Below are 18,185 nucleotides of genomic sequence, written 5' to 3'. Positions count from 1 at the left end.
GATGGGTATCATATCAGTTATTTATCAGCTATCAGCTCTATTTTTTTAAGCTTGTCAAACACTATAATTTACCTATATGGGTGTTTATCAGCTATCAGCCATACCCAACAGGTATAACACCCCCTTAATCTATTTTCTGTGTATGATATTAAAATTTATCTTATTTTAATGTTGGATCACTCATATATATATTTATCTACAAATATCACACTCCAAATTTCTATGTCTGGACAAGCGTAAGGGTGTGTTATTTTACATTGATTCAAAATAAAATATTTAAGTTAAATATAAGATTTGGACAAATTTTCTCTTTTTAAATTAATTTTTAGAGTAAAATTAAGCCAATATATTTTTTATACCAAAATATTTTAATTTTACGAAATCTAATTTTCTTAAATTTAATTTATTAAATTAAAATAAAGTAAAATAATAAATTATTAAATAATAAATTAATTAAATTAAAAAAAGATAGAAACAGAAAAAAAATTAAAATTCCCAATTTTAGACATTACATAAAATAATCTTTTAATTTGAATTTGTCTATTTATTTATTTATTTTTCTATCACCATTATTATCATTATTATTATTATGCAACTTTCCCTGAAATCAATGGATTTTCAGGGCATCCTTTATATATATTTTTTCTATTAATATGGCTATAAAAAAAAAGAAAGTTGAAGAAACAACTTGGAGGTGGGTATGGCTAGTTGATTGCAAACTCAATCATTTCCAGTGCTATCTCCTTAAAAAAAATATATATTAAAATAAATTTAGAAAATTAACTATATAACTATTTGTCAAGATTCTACCTCTACATGTTATAATAAATTAAAAGATCTTATAAGAGTGCATGACCAACTAACTAATTAGTTAGTTCTAACTTTTAATAAAAATTGATCCAAGTTCAAATTAACTCACCTCACACTTCATAAATTATTAACTCAGTCTACTCATTCGCCTCTACTCATTTAATTTAAGTTTGTAATGCTATTACAATGCCACTTCAACCATATAAAGATTATTATATAATTATTATGGCCTCTTGGAAATAAATTATTTATAAAAAATTTTAATTAAATTCTTGTGCATGATTTTTATTATTTTAAATTTTTTTAAAATAAAAAATAAATCTTTATTTGAATTGATAAAAAATTAATTGATTTAAATTTTTGTAAAATTTTAATATCTAAATACGGGTATACATTTATTAGGGACTAAAGGAAAATAAAAAATATGAATAGGAAGTAATGTATCAAGTCAACAATATGGGCTATATACAATAAATAAAGGAAGGAAATCTTTATATTTTTTTTAATAAAATATATTATGGGAACAAGAACAACTTATATTTGAAGAAAATAATTAAAGAACTATGTTTAGTGTTTACATCTAACAAAGATTTGATGTCCGAAATATCAAAACGTGGGCTGCTTTCTCACTGTAAAAAACGTACCCTTTGATTTTGTTTTGTTTTTTTACCATTGACACAAACAACAAGCATTGCAAATTTCCAAGTAATTATAATTTTTTTAACTTCCACATGCTTCAGGAGATTTGGAGATTTATCACTCTAGTCAAACCAATGATAATCATATTATATTGTTAATAATTTTTTTTATAATATTTTTAATAAAATTAAAATTTGATTAATAATAAAAAGAATCCTCCCCTTAGAACTAATCTGCATGAGGAGACGAGTGGAAGTAACTAATGAAGAGTTGCATGCAGAGAATATTACAGACTTTGATTATTTTATTTTATTTGCATAAATTAAAGATATCATTTCCATCCTTAAACAGTAAACACTCATAATCATATGCAAATGCTTCAAGATCTTCTTATGCTTTTTCCTCATCGGATCTTCTTCTTTCTAAACATGCATCATTTTTTTTTATTTATTTATAATAATAAAATATATTTTTTATTTACTTTTTTAAAAAATGAACAATAAATATACATGTTTTATACATTTATAAATACATAAAATTCTCAAATATTAAAATAATTAAACAAAGAGAGACGCAAACGCAATTGTTATTGAAAAGTAGAAAATCTTTTTGACAATAAAAGAAAGAAAGAAAGAAAGAAGATCTCTTTGTAAGGGACGTGGCGAGCCGCAACTATAAAAATATTTATTCAGTATTTTAATACCATACGTATATATATTTTTTTCAATAGATCGCCATTAAAAAAAAAAAAAAAGAAAATCTGTGCGTATAGGATACGTGGCTAGTAGAGAGACCATGTGTATGGCATGGCTACAGAGTTGGTGGTCTGATGACTATGAGTCTGAGATTCTATGATTATTATTAAATAATATTATTTTATATTATAAGATATTAATTATTTATAAAAAATATTTTAAATTAATAAAATATAATAATATTATTTTATTAATAAAAATACTTTACATATAGAAAAATCTTATATAAAATATCTTTTTTTTTTTTCATGGATTAAAAGTTTATCAGAATGCATCAGATTTACTATATCTTCAAGAATACATGCTATAAAAGAATACATATAGACTTTCCGTCTCGATCAATTTGCTTTACACTCATTCACTGCAGAATAATATGTTACACTTGAACTTACAGAAAAGTAATAAATCATGTCAGTGAACAATTTAAAGAAAAGTGGGTTAATTAACTTTTATGATTAGCTGCTGCAAATGAGTTCCCTTGGCTTGTGAAAGGAGTCCTATTTGATATTGAGTTTCAAAGTCTGAATTTATTTTTTTAATAAAAATATTATTTTAAATGTTAAAAAAATAGTTTTAAAAAAATAATTTTATTATTTTAATTTTTTTATGATAAAAGTTGATTAAATTTAATTTTTAATTATTTTTTAATATTCTTTGATTAAAATATTTAAAAAAATAATTTTTTCAATGGCAGTTTAAACAGTAATACCAAACAAACGCTTGATTGTCTACCTTAATTAAGTTATAGTAATCAATATAACAAAATATCAATAATTGAGGTCTTTTGAAATTAGACACGTATTATTTCTTATAATTATGGATGGTGACGTAAAAAAAAAAAAAAAAAAAGGATTGTTGTGATTGGCGCGACCGCATCTACTTGGAATATATATAAAGAGGTTGGTGTCGTTTTCAGTAATGAAATGGGCAAAATGATCACATCTCTATCAATGTAAATCCTTTACTAACATTATTGATTTCAAAAGTCGTCTTCTTCAATATCAGAACCTGAATATCCAGATTTTGTTTCAGATTCTACCTTTGATTACGAGAATGGGAAGAACTCCATGCTGCAACGAAGCTGGTTTAAAGAAAGGTGCATGGACAGCTGATGAGGACCACAAACTCATCGCTTATATTCAAGAACACGGAGAAGGAGGGTGGCGGACCTTGCCTCAGAAAGCTGGTTTGATTCTTTGCTCATTATCAATCATCATAATATATAAATATTATATTCTTCATTTCAAGATTTGTTTATATTTTCTGGGAAATGCTCTAGTATGACTTGCCGAAACAGAATTCTTCATGGTTCAGGGAAACTCACAATGTGAGATCCCAACAGTGATTGTGTTCTAATTTCTTGAGTTTGTTTCTTGATGATATGTAATAATAGGTCTCCAAAGATGTGGGAAGAGTTGCAGATTGAGGTGGGCTAATTATCTTAGGCCTGACATCAAGAGAGGAGAGTTCAGTGCAGAGGAAGAGGAAAAGATCATTGAACTTCATGCTTCTCTAGGCAACAGGTAAAATTACACAAGTTCTAAGCCTAATTGCTATCTGTCTTCTTATAATTCAATTTCAAATTCTGAATATATATACCTGTTCTTCATAATTTCTAACCCATAGGATAAGTTGTCAATAAAATAATTAAGTTTATATATTAATATGAAAATTATAATTAGATTTAATAAGTTAATTAATGCTAAAATATATAAATTAAAGCATATTTCATTTATAATTTTTTTGGGTTAATTTAACTTTATTAAAATTTAAATTCAATATCTCATAGTTCTGTAGATACTTCTAATATCATTCATTAATAAGTGGTAAATTTTTTAATGGGTGATAAATAGTGTAACATTTTTTTTAACTCACTTGATAGTAAAATTTAAATTTTGTATTAAATCACAAATATGAGATATTTTGCTCAAACCTAAATTTTTAGGTTCTAATGTAAATTTTTTTATATAAAATTAAAAAAAATTACTATGATGCATAAAAGTTGATTCGTAATAATATATATATATCAAATAGATAAATACAAGTGTAATATAATATGATGGATGACCGACCATATTATATATTGCCCCACAAGAAATATAATAATGGCTTACGTCTATATTGGGCTAAAAAGAAACCAAAAAATATCGTTCTATAATTAGCATTGGTACTTGAAATACGCGGGAAAGATTTCTGAGATGACTGCGTAATTTGAAATTTTCTGTTACTTTTGTTTAGGTGGTCTGCAATTGCGAGGCACTTGCCAAAAAGAACAGACAATGAGATCAAGAATTATTGGAACACACATCTCAAGAAACGATTGGTTGATATGGGTATTGATCCTGTGACTCACAAGCAAATTGGCCCTTCTCCTACATCACCACCCAATGATAATTCCTGCAATGTGAACGAGGAAAGAAGTGGCTCTGAATTCATGCCGATCCAAAGGTCTACCTCAACTTCGGCCAAGTTGCTCAATAGAGTATCTGCAAAGTTTGCACAAATGCAGCGTAAAGAAATGGCCACCTCACGCCCAACACCTTCTCCTTGTCTTGATGCAATCAAGGCACTGTTGCTTAACTCAGCTAAAGATAGCATTATTGGTAGTGGCAGCAGTGGTGGAGGCGGCGGCGGTGATGATAGTGATGTTGAAATTTTACCATCTAGGCCTATTTCACGTTCAAGTTCAAGTCGGATATTATTAAATAAAATGGCTAGTAAACTAGCACCTTCAAAGAGCCTTGATTTGCTTAAGAATAGTCTAAGTGTTCCATCAATGGCAAGTACAAGTGTTTCGGATACTAGCACTACTGTTGGTAGCTACAATAACATTGATTCTCCCATTTCTATATCAGACTTTTTGGAGAGCATGCCAACTTCATCTTCTGCATGCGAATCATCTGAATTTACAGGAAATTTAGGCATGGGTGAAGACCAAGTTAACGAAGCAATTGCAGCACTTCATCAAGCAATGGAATTGGACACCACCACCCCCCAAGAATACCCTATGTACGCATCCTACGAGTTAGAGGAGTTATTAGGCGATTTTGGAGGTGAAGATGGGGCAAATTTTACTAGTGCTGTGAGCCAGAGCAAGGCCGGTGATTCCCAAGTTGCCATATCTATGGAACCCACGAGTGATTTCATTGAAAAGTTCACAAATATGCCTTTTGGTTGCAGTCCCAATGAGTACTCCACCATCAAAGATTATTACCATGGTAAGGAAGAAAGCAACAGTGGAGCATTGGAAGTGAATATGAATTATTGGAATGAGGATTTTGATTTGGTTAATTTTGCAATGCAATAATTGATATAGGGAGCAATGTTTTTAAGTGATTATTTACTTCGTATATCGAAGTCAATTTTTGTTAGCCAAGTAGGAACAAATAATTGAAATCGTTAACCCCAATAAAAATTTATAAAGAAAAGGAAATTCAGTCTCAATAATCGCTGTGCATGTGAGAACTTGAATTTCTCAACTAGCTGTGTCTCTACGCATATAATCATTCTCCCTTCTTAATTTGAAGAATTTCAAGGAAACGAGGAAAAGGAATATGAATCTCCCGCAACTTTATATCATGCCTTCTAACTCAAACGGATATGGAAGGTAAATGTTAGAATTTATGCCTTTTAGTTTCTATAGCACTCGAGATATAAATATTCAACCATTTAAAATACCATACTCTTTATATAACCCACCATTTGCAAAATTAGAGTAAATGTTACAATTTAACCACCATGAAGTCTCAAGCATTCGAAGATTTTTATGCAAGCCCTTGTGCTCATGTGAATTTTATCTGTTTTAGCTTAGGCAGACACCAGAATCTAAAGACTCATGCTCCCAAGTTGCAAGGGTTACCAGAGATTTTTACCAATGCTTACCCTGAATCTTTTTGGAGTAGGCACTAGACAAGATTTCAGAACTCCTCGTAATGCACTTGGATAAGTGGCCATAAGAGAATTTTTACTATAACTGAGATGCAAGATTTATCCCTGATGTTTGCCAGGACCAAAAAAGACACGGATAATAATGCTTTAAGTATTGAGAAAAGAAAAAAAAATTACTTCATTTAATATTAAAGTGAGCAATAATATTATATCAAAAGAAAAAGGTGAGCAATAACAATGAGTAGTGACTAGTGCTGTGGGCGACTGGCACATGATCACCAACGATTTCCACCAGTGATGTCATCCGCACGATATCATCTAAACGCTGATTCACTTCATCTTTTTGCTATTCCTCCTAATGCGTGTAATTTTCCTTGAGAAAAAAATTATTTGAATCTGTAGATCCTCGAACTATCGGAAGCACTTTAAAAACACAACTTCGTCGGTCCAAAAATCATTAGCATCCAAAAATCATTAACAGTTGACCAAGCATTTTGTAATGTAGGCTAGAACTTGAGTGAACCTCGGCTATGCAGTACCATACGCATGGCTAAGAGTCAACAGAAAGGTTCATACTTGATAATCCCATTACAATATGGGTTAAGCCAAAGCAGTAAGTTACTGTGAAAAATTGGATGACTATTGCCATTAGGATCGTTCCTTCTCAAATAGGTAGATCATAAATACATGGTAAGCAGTGAGGAATAATCAATCATCTTCACCCCAAACCAGCGCTAAAAGACCTATGCCCAGTTTAAGTATTCAAACTATTCAACCTAGCCGTGTGGCTAACAAAGTCAATTTTCAATTTTTATAACCGCTATTTGCAGTCACTACAGGCTTCAAAAGTAGCTGACTTCCCAAACCAAGCCAGTACCAACTAATCACGATCAGAATCTGACATCGGCGTCTGGCAAGCATCTTTTGGTTCCATATCTGTTATGGAAGGAGATATATACCTATTGGAGGCATTTCTTCTTCTCTCTCTCTGTTTTCGCATAGTTTCATCCTGTAAGAGGACACTCAATAGAATTAGAAGTACTTTACAAAGATTGCAGAGAACCAAATTGAATTTTGAAGGCAAAGCATATGCAAGTAACAATCAGATGTTTACTAAAAGCTGAAGCATTTAAACATCTGGTTAATCCATGACAGAAAGAAATAAGAGCTATTATAGTCAAAAGAAGTTTCAATAACATTTGTAAAGTTTATCCACAGTATCAGCCTATCAGGAATGATTAGAATTATGCAGATAATGATGACTTCTGCAAGCATGAGCAAGAAAACTTTCACCTTGCTAACTATCATTGGTTGACACATTATTTTGAAAACTCTGTAGGCACATGTAGAAATAGAACATAGAAAGCGCTTTCATGAAACCCCAAAATCCTGTTGTTTATAGCGGCTGCATATGCTAAGCAGAACTGCACCACCATGCAAAAAATGCACATGCACAGATGGCTCGCTTACCTTCACATTTGATTGACTTGACTGACTCTGATGAGTTGGTTGATTCCTCATCAGCCATATAGTTCCAAATGACATTAAAGCTCCCAAAAGTAATATTGGACCGATTCTTGGATCTCCCATGTGATCATAAGTTTTCCCTATGTTTTTGAGGATCATGTGCTTGATTCCCACACTTTTGGATCTAAATACTTTGGGCACCTTTTGACCAGATAGGATCAGAGTCTTCGGGAACAACATCAGGAGTTTTTGCTTTCTACATTGTGAACATTGAACAAGTAAATGTTTAATTGAGAGAATACTCTCTAAAACTCCTGAAAATATTTCACAAGTATTAATCATTACACTGTGTAGCACAGGGACCACTTCCACATTAATATCTATATCAGATGCTTCTTAAGGCTCCACCATGATAAACATTATCTTATACATATCCAAATTTTGAAAATACAGTTCTTTTAATTAAAGACACATTTTCACTGTTTTAAGATATTGGTTTAACATTATTAGTGTAAATGCAAGTCCAATGGCTTGGGCCAACCAAATAGATGTCAACTCCCTCTCATAAAATCTGTGTCCCTATTCGAAGGGGAGATTCTCATGTCTATGGTGCACAAAAAAGTTTACCAATTAAAGTTAGTAGCACTTCTCTGTTCCTCACTAAAAAAAAAAATTACAAACCCACTTCAGATGGGGGATCAACACTTCAAAGTAGTAATTGACACAGAATTATGCTTATTTTCAGAATTGCTCTTAGGAAAATTTTGAAGCTTACGAAGAAGGGGAGATCCCTGGCTTCACCATCCCTAATTGTTCCCGACATGCCAAAATTAGAGAACAAACAAACACAATTAGAAAAGTATACACACACACACACACACACACACACACACACACACATCATAGTTTCCTTCTATTTAAAACTCACCTCAATAAAAAAATGGCTAAGAAATAACAAAAATTTATGCTAATAGATGAATTAGTGAATTTGAAACTAATGTACAAAAAAAAAAAAAAAACACTATGAAGTCCTTGTACTATTGTACCTTGCCACAAGTTGTGACGCAGGATCTGCATCCTCATGTTCAAATTCATTTTTCCTAACATTGACATTATCTTGAGTAGCATTCCTTTTGTAATGTACAATAAATAACCTAGGTACATCAGTCAGATCCCTCCTTGGTCTACAGGTATCATAGCTGGTTTCTGAATGAAGGTAGAAGAAACAATATTTCTGAGTGAAAATGACTAGTGTTAGTGGCTTTGGGCCAAAAATGATGATAATGGTCATTCATTTTACAAATTATTATTCCTTTAAAGACACATAATCTTCAATCAATACCATATGGAACATGATCAACTATGACAGGTACTTCCAACTTTCATATCAATCTTCTCCCAAATGTCCATTATTTCCTCATATATCACTCGTAACACTAGCAACCATGCTTTTTGATACAATGATTCCACAATTACGATGCTACCAATCACATTGTTAATCTACACTGAACAATGTATATACTGCGTTCTTTTTTCTTAACTGGTGTACATATAGCATGCACAGAAACAAGAAAACAGACATCTCTTAAAAGCCACACTTCAAACTTTTGTTAATCATCTGTGTAGAAAGAGATGTAGAAAGAGATGATTCTCATTGATTTCAATTAATCTGTACATGGGTATTTATATACAATTGATTCCTATAATTGTGTTATACTAATTAGGAAGAAATCCTAAATAAGAAATCCTAAATAGGAATACAGAATACAGAATATACACAGAAATAATATAATGATTGACTTTCCATAACACTCCCCCTCAAGTTGGAGCATAGATGTTAATCATGCCCAACTTGTTACAAATGTAGTCAATCCTAGCTCCATTCAGAGCTTTTGTGAAAATATCTCCTAACTGCTCTCCAGTTTTGATATGTCCTGTTGAGATGATCTGTTGTTGAATCTTTTCACGAACAAAGTGACAATCAATCTCAATATGTTTGGTCCGCTCATGAAATACCGGATTAGAAGCAATATGGAGAGCAGCTTGATTATCACACCACAATTTCGCAGGTTGGGGGGTCTTAAAACCTGTCTCATCTAGTAATTGAAATATCCACATTACCTCACATACTGATTGTGCCATGGCTCTGTATTCGGATTCAGCACTAGATCGAGAAACTACACTCTGCTTCTTGCTTTTCCAAGACACCAAATTTCCTCCAACAAAAACGCAATATCCAATAGTTGACCTCCTATCAACCTTAGATCCAGCCCAGTCGGCATCTGAAAAACATTCAACATTCAAATGCCCATGATTACCATATAACAAACCTCTTCCTGGAGCTCCCTTCAGATAGCACAAGATTTGTCCCAAGGCTTCCCAATGAGCAACAGTTGGGGAAGACATAAACTGACTTACCACACTAACGGCATAAGCAATGTCAGGACGAGTGACAGTAAGGTAGTTCAATTTTCCTACCAATCTCCTGTATCTCTCTGGATCTTCAAACAACTCACTATCCCCTGCTAACAGTTGTAAATTTGGAGTCATTGGTGCACTACAAGGCTTAGCACCTAATTTTCCTGTCTCTGTCAATAGATCGATGACATATTTTCTTTGAGACAAGAAAATACCCTTCTTACTTCTCATAACTTCAATACCCAAAAAATACTTTAATAATCCCAAGTCTTTGGTCTGAAACTGGGTTTGGAGGAAGGTTTTAAGAGATGAAATACCTGCAGAGTCACTCCCAGTGATGATAATGTCATCCACATAGACTACCAGGAGAATTAGACCAGCCTCAGATTGCTTATAAAATACTGAGTGATCACACTTACTCTTTTGCATACCAAATTCCTGTACTGTTTCACTGAATCTCCCAAACCAGGCCCTAGGACTTTGTTTCAAGCCATAAAGAGACTTCCGAAGCCTACAAACTTTACCCAACTCCCCCTGAGCAACAAACCCAGGTGGTTGCTCCATATACACCTCCTCCTGAAGATCACCATGAAGGAAAGCATTCTTGATATCCAATTGGTGCAGGGGCCAATCATATGTAGCTGCTAAAGAGATAAACAAGCGAACAGAAGTAAGTTTAGCTACAGGAGAAAAAGTGTCAGAGTAATCAACCCCATATGTCTGAGCATATCCTTTTGCTACAAGGCGTGCTTTTAACCTAGCCACAGAACCATCAGGATTTACCTTTACTGTAAATACCCATTTGCAACCAATAGCTTTCTTACCAGTGGGCAAAGGCAACAGTTCCCATGTACCATTAGCATCTAAAGCCTCCATTTCTTCTTTCATAGCAGCACACCAGCCAGGATGAGACAGTGCCTCACCAACAGTATTAGGGATAGGAACAGAGTCTAAAGAAGTAACAAAATACCGAGAACAAGAAGACAATTGATTATAAGAAACAAAAGAAGAGATAGGGTAAGTACATGAACGTTTACCTTTACGAAGAGCAATGGGTAAATCTAGATCGTAATCATGATCGATGAGGTACAGGATCTCCCAACGAAGTAGGCGGTGGAGGATCCGAGTCGAATCTCAATCTCCGAATAAACATGAACAACGGGAGGCCGAGTAGGTCTAGAGACGTAAGAAACAGTGTGAGAGAGGACTAGACATTGATTGGGCAAGATATATTAAGATATCATCCTCCTCCCCGACTCTCATACACGGATGATTGAGAAAAAATGGAGTGGACTCAAAAATGTGACATCTGCTGAAACATGATAACGTTTAAGAGTATGAGAGAAACAATGGTACCCTTTTTGAATCGGAGTACCCAAGGAAGACACATTTGAGAGACTTTGGATCCAATTTAGTAACTCATGGACGAACATCACGTACAAAACAAGTACAACCAAAAATACGGGTTCAACAGAAACAAAGATTTTGTAGGGAACAAAGCGGTATAAGGAATATCCCCATTAAGGATGTAAGACGGCATACGATTGATAAAAACATGCCGTAGAAACCGCATCCGCCCAAAAGTGTTTAGGAACTTTCATCCGAAAAGAAGAGCACGAGTTACCTCAAGAAGATGCCGATTTTTCTTTCGCCACGCCATTTTGGGATGGGGTATCCACACAGAAGACGATGAAGAATGCCATTTTGTGTCATGTAAGACTGAAATTGTCTTGAAAAATATTCTTTAGCATTGTCACTTCTTAATATGCGCATGAAATATTAAATTGAGTTTTGATTTCATTACAAAAGGCACAAAAGATAGAAAACAACTCGTAACGATTCTTCATTAAATATAACCAAGTAACACGAGTAATCATCAACAAAAGTAACAAAATAACGAAATCCAGCTTTTAGAAGTAAGAACAAGGACCCCAAACATCGAATGAACTAACTCAAAAGGGGATGAAGCCGTTTATTGACTCTAGACACGAAGGCAAACGATGATGTTTTGCAACCGACACGACTCACATTCTAGTATCGATAAAGATCAAATCGAGGACACAACTTCTTCATGGTAGACAAAGAAGGATGACCCAATCTACAATGAGCTTCAAGAGGTGTTACAGATCTTGAGCAAACAAGCGACCGCGGTACATGATTTTCCGAATGTAGAGACCACCGACTCACGCCCTCTACCAATAATCGCCGTCGTAAGATCCTCAAACAAACACCGATCGAAAAAAGGAAATAGAACAATTTAAGGTGCAGTAAGTTTACTAACGAAAGTAGATTAAAAGAGAAATTTGGTAGACACAAAGCAGATGACAAAGAAATTGACGGTCGGATTCGCAGCCTAACCCATGACACAAGAAGTAGAACCATCAACTAAAGTAACAAGAAAGGAAGTGGGATTAGACCAAAAGCGGATATAAGACTAGAATTACTCATGTGATCTGTTGCACGAATCAATAACCCATTTGGATGAGGAAGACACAAGGCATGTAGTGGATTTACGACTCAATGATCGCAGATGATAGGGGAACCGTAGGCTTTAGAGATGCACGATCTGGGAAACGTGCAAAATCCTCTGCAGATACCAAAGCAGTTTTCTCGGAGGAAGATACCGTAGAATCCTCTACCGCCATATTTGCCATCTGTGATCGCTGATTTTTCCTCTGAAGTTGCGGACAATTATATTTTGTATGGCCAGGCTCATGACAATAATAACAAATGACTCCTCTTGAGTCCTGATTAGAACTAGCCTCTCCATTACCCTGATTACTTTGCTGTAATTCCTCCTCTACTTCCTCTTCTATTACCCTGTTGTCCATTTGGATTACGGCTAATAAGAGCACTACCGCGGTCGTGAAGATTGGGTACTCTGCACGAAGGACCCGTGTGAATGTTTCATGCAAAGAGGAAATCTCAATCGAAAGAATCGAGATTTAGCGCCTCATACTCTGAAGGAAGGCTCAAGAAAACTCATAACAGCCGATTGCTCCGTTGGGCTCTTGAACTTTCACATCGTAACTAAAAGGCAACAATACATTAAGTTCCTCATATACCCGTTTAAAATCCATAAAATAAGCCGTGAGAGACTTATTCTCTTTCTCAGCACGGTAGAATGCCTTACAAACATCATAAATACGGGAGATATTCCCTTTACCAGAATACAGAAAATCTAAGTAATCCATCAATTCTTTAACAAATTCACAGTGATTAATTAAACTAATTACCTCACTGTGAATCGAGTTCCGAAGCTGCAAAAACAACCGAGCGTCCTCCCTTAGCCAAGTTTGTTGTGTATTATCAGTAGGTGGATCTTTAGTAACGTGATCATCCTTATCAATGCTACGCAAATAGACCCTAACAGTCTTACTCCACTCCAGGTAATTTGAACCATTAAGTTTGTGTTCCGTGATCTTAGTCATCATCGGAATCACATCAGAAATAACATTCTTATTGTCTGCCATTTGTTGAGACAAAGAAACTAACCGAAAGGCTAATCCAAAGTGCTGACAGCAACAAAATAATCCAAAATCACAAATCAAGTAAATACCGAAATAGGATCTGAGAGCCAAACCTCAGAAGTCCTTTAATGGTGTACTGGATCAGGCAACAGCACACAGTGGTGGAATGAGGGGATTGAGGCGACGCTGGCAATGTTGATCGGAATCGAAACGGCCGGTCGGCGGCCAAGGTCTCTCTTGAGCTGGGTGGTGAGAACAAATAGTCACCCTAGATGGCCTGCTCTGATACCATGTAGAAAGAGATGTAGAAAGAGATGATTCTCATTGATTTCAATTAATCTGTACATGGGTATTTATATACAATTGATTCCTATAATTGTGTTATACTAATTAGGAAGAAATCCTAAATAAGAAATCCTAAATAGGAATACAGAATACAGAATATACACAGAAATAATATAATGATTGACTTTCCATAACAATCTGTAATCTAATTCGTGAAATGAAGAACTGTCAAATTATTTGGCACATTTGGACATACAAATATCTTATCAATCTCTGCTAAAGTTCATGCCATGAAAATTATGCCATCATCCAAGATGTAAATACTTTATCAAGAATATATTTCCGAGGCCTTCAAATAGTTTGCTTTAAGACTTGAAGGGAAGAGCAGGGAGATGATTGAAACAAAAAGGTGTTGAGGGAAGGCCATTTTCTTGTTTAGTTGGAAGGACATAAAAGGAGATTCCAGAACTTCTGTCCAATAGAGTAAGGGAAATAAAAGGAAGAAATAAGTAAAATTTATGCCCATACACTGACATTTTCTTTTTCATTCGTCAACTTGCCTTCCACTCAATGAAGTAAGTCAATACAATCATGGAGGGGGGATTGCTATCCATAAACAGCAATGGAGTGGGCTGGAATGGATAAGATATCCACATTCCTGCAGCGTTCCCCACCAGACATGCGAACTCCTATGCCTGCCTCACATCCCTTCAGAGGCAGAACCATACCTGTGGAACTTATTACACCACCACATATTTGAGCTGGGGTTGATTTATGCAGGCATACAATCAATAAATTCCTGGTGACCCAAGTGGGCAGCAATGCCAACTCACTAGTGGACAATATCTCATTCTACCATGATAAAATAAACACGATTTATTGGTCAGACCTGACTTCAACAATCATGGTCTTTTCTTGATAATGATACCAGGATCATGGCATTTTTGTGGATGATAACGGTGTCGTTGTAGTATATGAACTTTGTGCTTCTCTAAACTTGGCTTGCATTCGATCTGGCCAGTGGAAATGGCATCAGAACCTGTATCCACTTGAGGTTTTCTTTATGACACCAGAACCTTACCAAACAACTTTTCCCACCTCATGTACTCTTACTAATACTGTAAACCATGTCCATGGATAAATTGCACTCTCTTCCAGTTAGGTGTTTTACATATTTGATAAAAAAATCAATGTATCAGAGAAGGAAGCAGCTAAACATGGTCTGAGGACTTCCTTAAATGACAGATTCACTTAGCAAATATGGATAGAAAATTTCTTGCGTGGCCTTCCAAAATGACCTTCATTCATTCAAAGGCTCATGGGCATATAAAAGTTCTACCTTATGGAAAGCCTTGGAGGCCCAAGTAGGCTACAAGCAATGGGAGAAGAAACAATTACACTAAACAATTATACTTCAGGTTAAGAACTACAAACTAAGAACTCAAAAGATTAATGATTAAGCTCTCAATTAAAGGAGGGATTCAAATAAAGTTGCAGGCTTCTATATAATAATTGATATTCATGTATACTAGCATAAAGGAACATTTGGCAGTTGAGTAAAGAGTACATGTCTCGAAGAAAAACCAAATAAAGAATTGTTATTATCTATTATAAATCTACGTGAAGGACTAGATGATATTAGAAAAGTTTAATGCTAATAGCTTGAAGTTGGCCATATGGATTTTCCTTTTTTACTCTGGCACCAAATTGATAAAAATGTATTATATCAATTGCCCCTAAACAATTCACAGGGCATTATGTGGAGAAGCAAATCCACTACAGCATAATTTTAACCTATTTTAGAAGGACATTGTCCTTTCCAGAACAAAGTTGTAAATAAGCCCCTCTCCCCACCCCCCAATATGTTTGAGTCCTAAAATTGAGATGAACATTCACACTGCAGCATTTAAACTTGGGAAAATTTTAGGACAGCCAAACTCTAATTAAGCCAATACCATATAAGCTTAGAGATTTACACAGATATCACAAGCATGGGCCAACATCTACATCTCTCATGATGTCACCCATCCATCATGTCTAACTGAACACAGGACACTTTTAAGTATTGGTCTAGTCCTCTTCTTTGCTGCTAGCCTCAAAGATGTGGAGGCTCAGTTCAACACCACACTTCCCCTATAATATATCTCAATGAACTTTCACCATCTTATAGAAGGAGATAGCATAATATTTAGCAATCACACCCCCTTCTAATCGTTTTATATTTACAGAAGTGCTCATCCATACTTTTTTATCAATTCTATCCCTCATAAATCCATTGGCCTATGGCTAGGCCTCATGATGCAGTCATGGAAGACTAGATTTAGGAATTATTATGATTTAATTGTTAATTATGAAATTAAGATCATTAATTCAGTTTTCTAGTACAATTAGGAAGTTTATATTTCCATTATTAAGGAATTCTATCATTATTAGAAATATATAAAAAAGTTCCATTAGGTTTGGTATTTTTCTAGTTAGTATTGGCTTGATATTCTTAGCATAGTTATTAGAGGCACAAGGTGCATTAAGACGCCAAGGGGTTCTAGAGCCTAGGCGCGCAACAAAAGGTACAAGGGCGCACCTGAGCGAGATAAGGTGCAAAAGTAAAAAAAAAAAATATATATCCATAAAAGTCAAATAAATATGATGCTCTTCCTTTTCCTTTGGCATATATCTTGAAATAGGTGTAGATGTAACATTTTTTTTAAAAAATGATAATAATAGAGTGACAGTGTTGAAAATGGAAATATGGAAGGTTTGTGAATTTGGGTGTGCTGGTCTGATGAGATTTTGATGAATAGTTATCACCAGCGATACTAATTCCAAAAACTTCCTAGTGCGTCAATATAAGATTCTTATAGATACAAATATCAAGTTTAGGTGGTAGTCATTTTTGCCAATGAAAATGCTCACTAAAGGTGAAAATAAAGAAGACATGCCTTTCTAGAATCTTGTTATTGGAATAAAGGCGCACGCCTAGGTGCATAAGGCGTTAGGGTTCGAGCCTGGTGAGCCTTGAGCCTGAGGCGCGCCTTGAATAACTATGATTCCTAGTTTAGATTGGTTTAGTATTTTCTTATTTTGTAAATCCTAATCCTAGCAATAGTACGACTAGTTATTAATATATAATTACTTATGTAATTTAAGTATTTTTGGTTAAGCTTATTATTATTGATATTGACTATTGAGAATTAATAGGATTTGAGAGTTTTTGTCCCTTTGATTGTTCTTTGTGGTTCTACATCACCTCACCATCAAGACGGTCACAATTCACACCATGTCAAAAGTTTATAGCTATCCTCATTGTTTTTGCAACTGATTTGTCAAAGGGGAAAATGCACAGTGAACTTGATAAATGTGATACCTGTTATTGCAATAAATAATAATAGTGGTACACAAGTGAATAAATTCCACAACATATCTTGCATCACAAGATAACATGCCATAGAGGTTCATAGAGATCAAAAGTCCATCCCCTTGGCCAACTTAGGCATGCATTATGATTTTCAATCACTGGCCAACTCATGCCATTTAGTTATTCACTACACAGTTAAATGCCATGAACTTGATGAAACCTTGCTCATCCATTCCATCCTCAATTTCAAGTAATTATTTAATACACCACAACTCATATCATGAAACGCATAATCTTCATGATACTAGTTGACCAGCTCCTATCGTGTGTATTCAATAGGGCTTAGCGTAAAACTAACAGCATAGTCCAAAAGAAGTAACAGAACTCACTTGTTGGGCTTCTCCATCAAGCCAAGCAAATGTCAGTTGTTTGTTTTGCAGTGCACTTGCCAATAATAAGGATTGATCTTCATCAACATCACTCAACTCTCCATCATTTGATAATAGTTGTTGTACCCTGCGCATGGTCTATGAACTCATGTAATTCACTCCACTAGATAGCATGAATACAAGGGCATTGGACAAAACAACATGAGTTATCAGACAACATAAAACAACTATTAAGACAGCACCAAACTCCTAAAAAATGTTTTAAAAAAATAAAAGATCTATTACTCTAAAAAGTATTTCTGACAATAAAACATGACAGTTTTTCCAAGTAAAATTAAATATACTTCATAAATTAAATATACTTAGTAAATGGGGAAGAAAAAAAGGGTACTAGATTATGGTCAATTCTCCCAAATAAAAACTGCAAACTTAATCTTGGCTTCCATGAAGTATGGCTTAACTCAAAAGACAATCTAGAAAAAAGTACTTACTTCACGCATCTTCTTGAGTTCTGGGCCCCGCCTTCCTGCTAGAATAACACAATACCATGACATGGTATCAACTCCAGCACGACAATAGCCTCAGGCATCACAACCAATCTCCATTGAAGTCACACTTCTTAACTGTGGAAGTTCTGAAAATGCAAAACATGAAAACTAATTACAATATCATATAATTGTGCCATAAGTCTTCTGTAATAGATACGTAT

The 18,185-nt window shown here is 34.4% G+C and overlaps 1 protein-coding gene and 1 non-coding gene across 2 annotated transcripts in view; one reads left to right on the top strand and one right to left on the bottom strand.

The window, feature by feature from the left end:
• The first annotated feature begins 3,136 nt into the window (after positions 1-3,136).
• LOC110636855 (transcription factor MYB34-like) lies at positions 3,137-5,636 on the top strand. The gene is made up of 4 exons (XM_021786712.2): positions 3,137-3,156; positions 3,237-3,390; positions 3,598-3,727; positions 4,443-5,636. The coding sequence occupies exons 2-4, from the start codon at positions 3,258-3,260 to the stop codon at positions 5,509-5,511; spliced, it is 1,332 nt and encodes a 443-aa protein (XP_021642404.2). The 5' UTR covers positions 3,137-3,156; positions 3,237-3,257; the 3' UTR covers positions 5,512-5,636.
• Positions 5,637-6,710: 1,074 nt separating this feature from the next.
• LOC110636856 (uncharacterized) overlaps positions 6,711-18,185 on the bottom strand; it is a 28,038-nt gene continuing 16,563 nt past the window's right edge. Inside the window, exons 16-22 of the transcript XR_009142610.1 lie at positions 17,968-18,110; positions 17,477-17,614; positions 8,563-8,793; positions 8,459-8,472; positions 8,335-8,365; positions 7,563-7,815; positions 6,711-7,101 (exon numbers count right to left, since the gene is read on the bottom strand). This is a non-coding gene — a transcript (uncharacterized LOC110636856). The remainder of the gene's footprint in view (positions 7,102-7,562; positions 7,816-8,334; positions 8,366-8,458; positions 8,473-8,562; positions 8,794-17,476; positions 17,615-17,967; positions 18,111-18,185) is intronic.

The sequence above is a fragment of the Hevea brasiliensis genome, chromosome 13 (genome assembly GCF_030052815.1).
Source record: "Hevea brasiliensis isolate MT/VB/25A 57/8 chromosome 13, ASM3005281v1, whole genome shotgun sequence".
NCBI classification, from domain to species: domain Eukaryota; kingdom Viridiplantae; phylum Streptophyta; class Magnoliopsida; order Malpighiales; family Euphorbiaceae; genus Hevea; species Hevea brasiliensis.
Note: the sequence above shows the minus strand (reverse complement) of the source record. Positions and strands in the feature narration are given on the sequence as shown.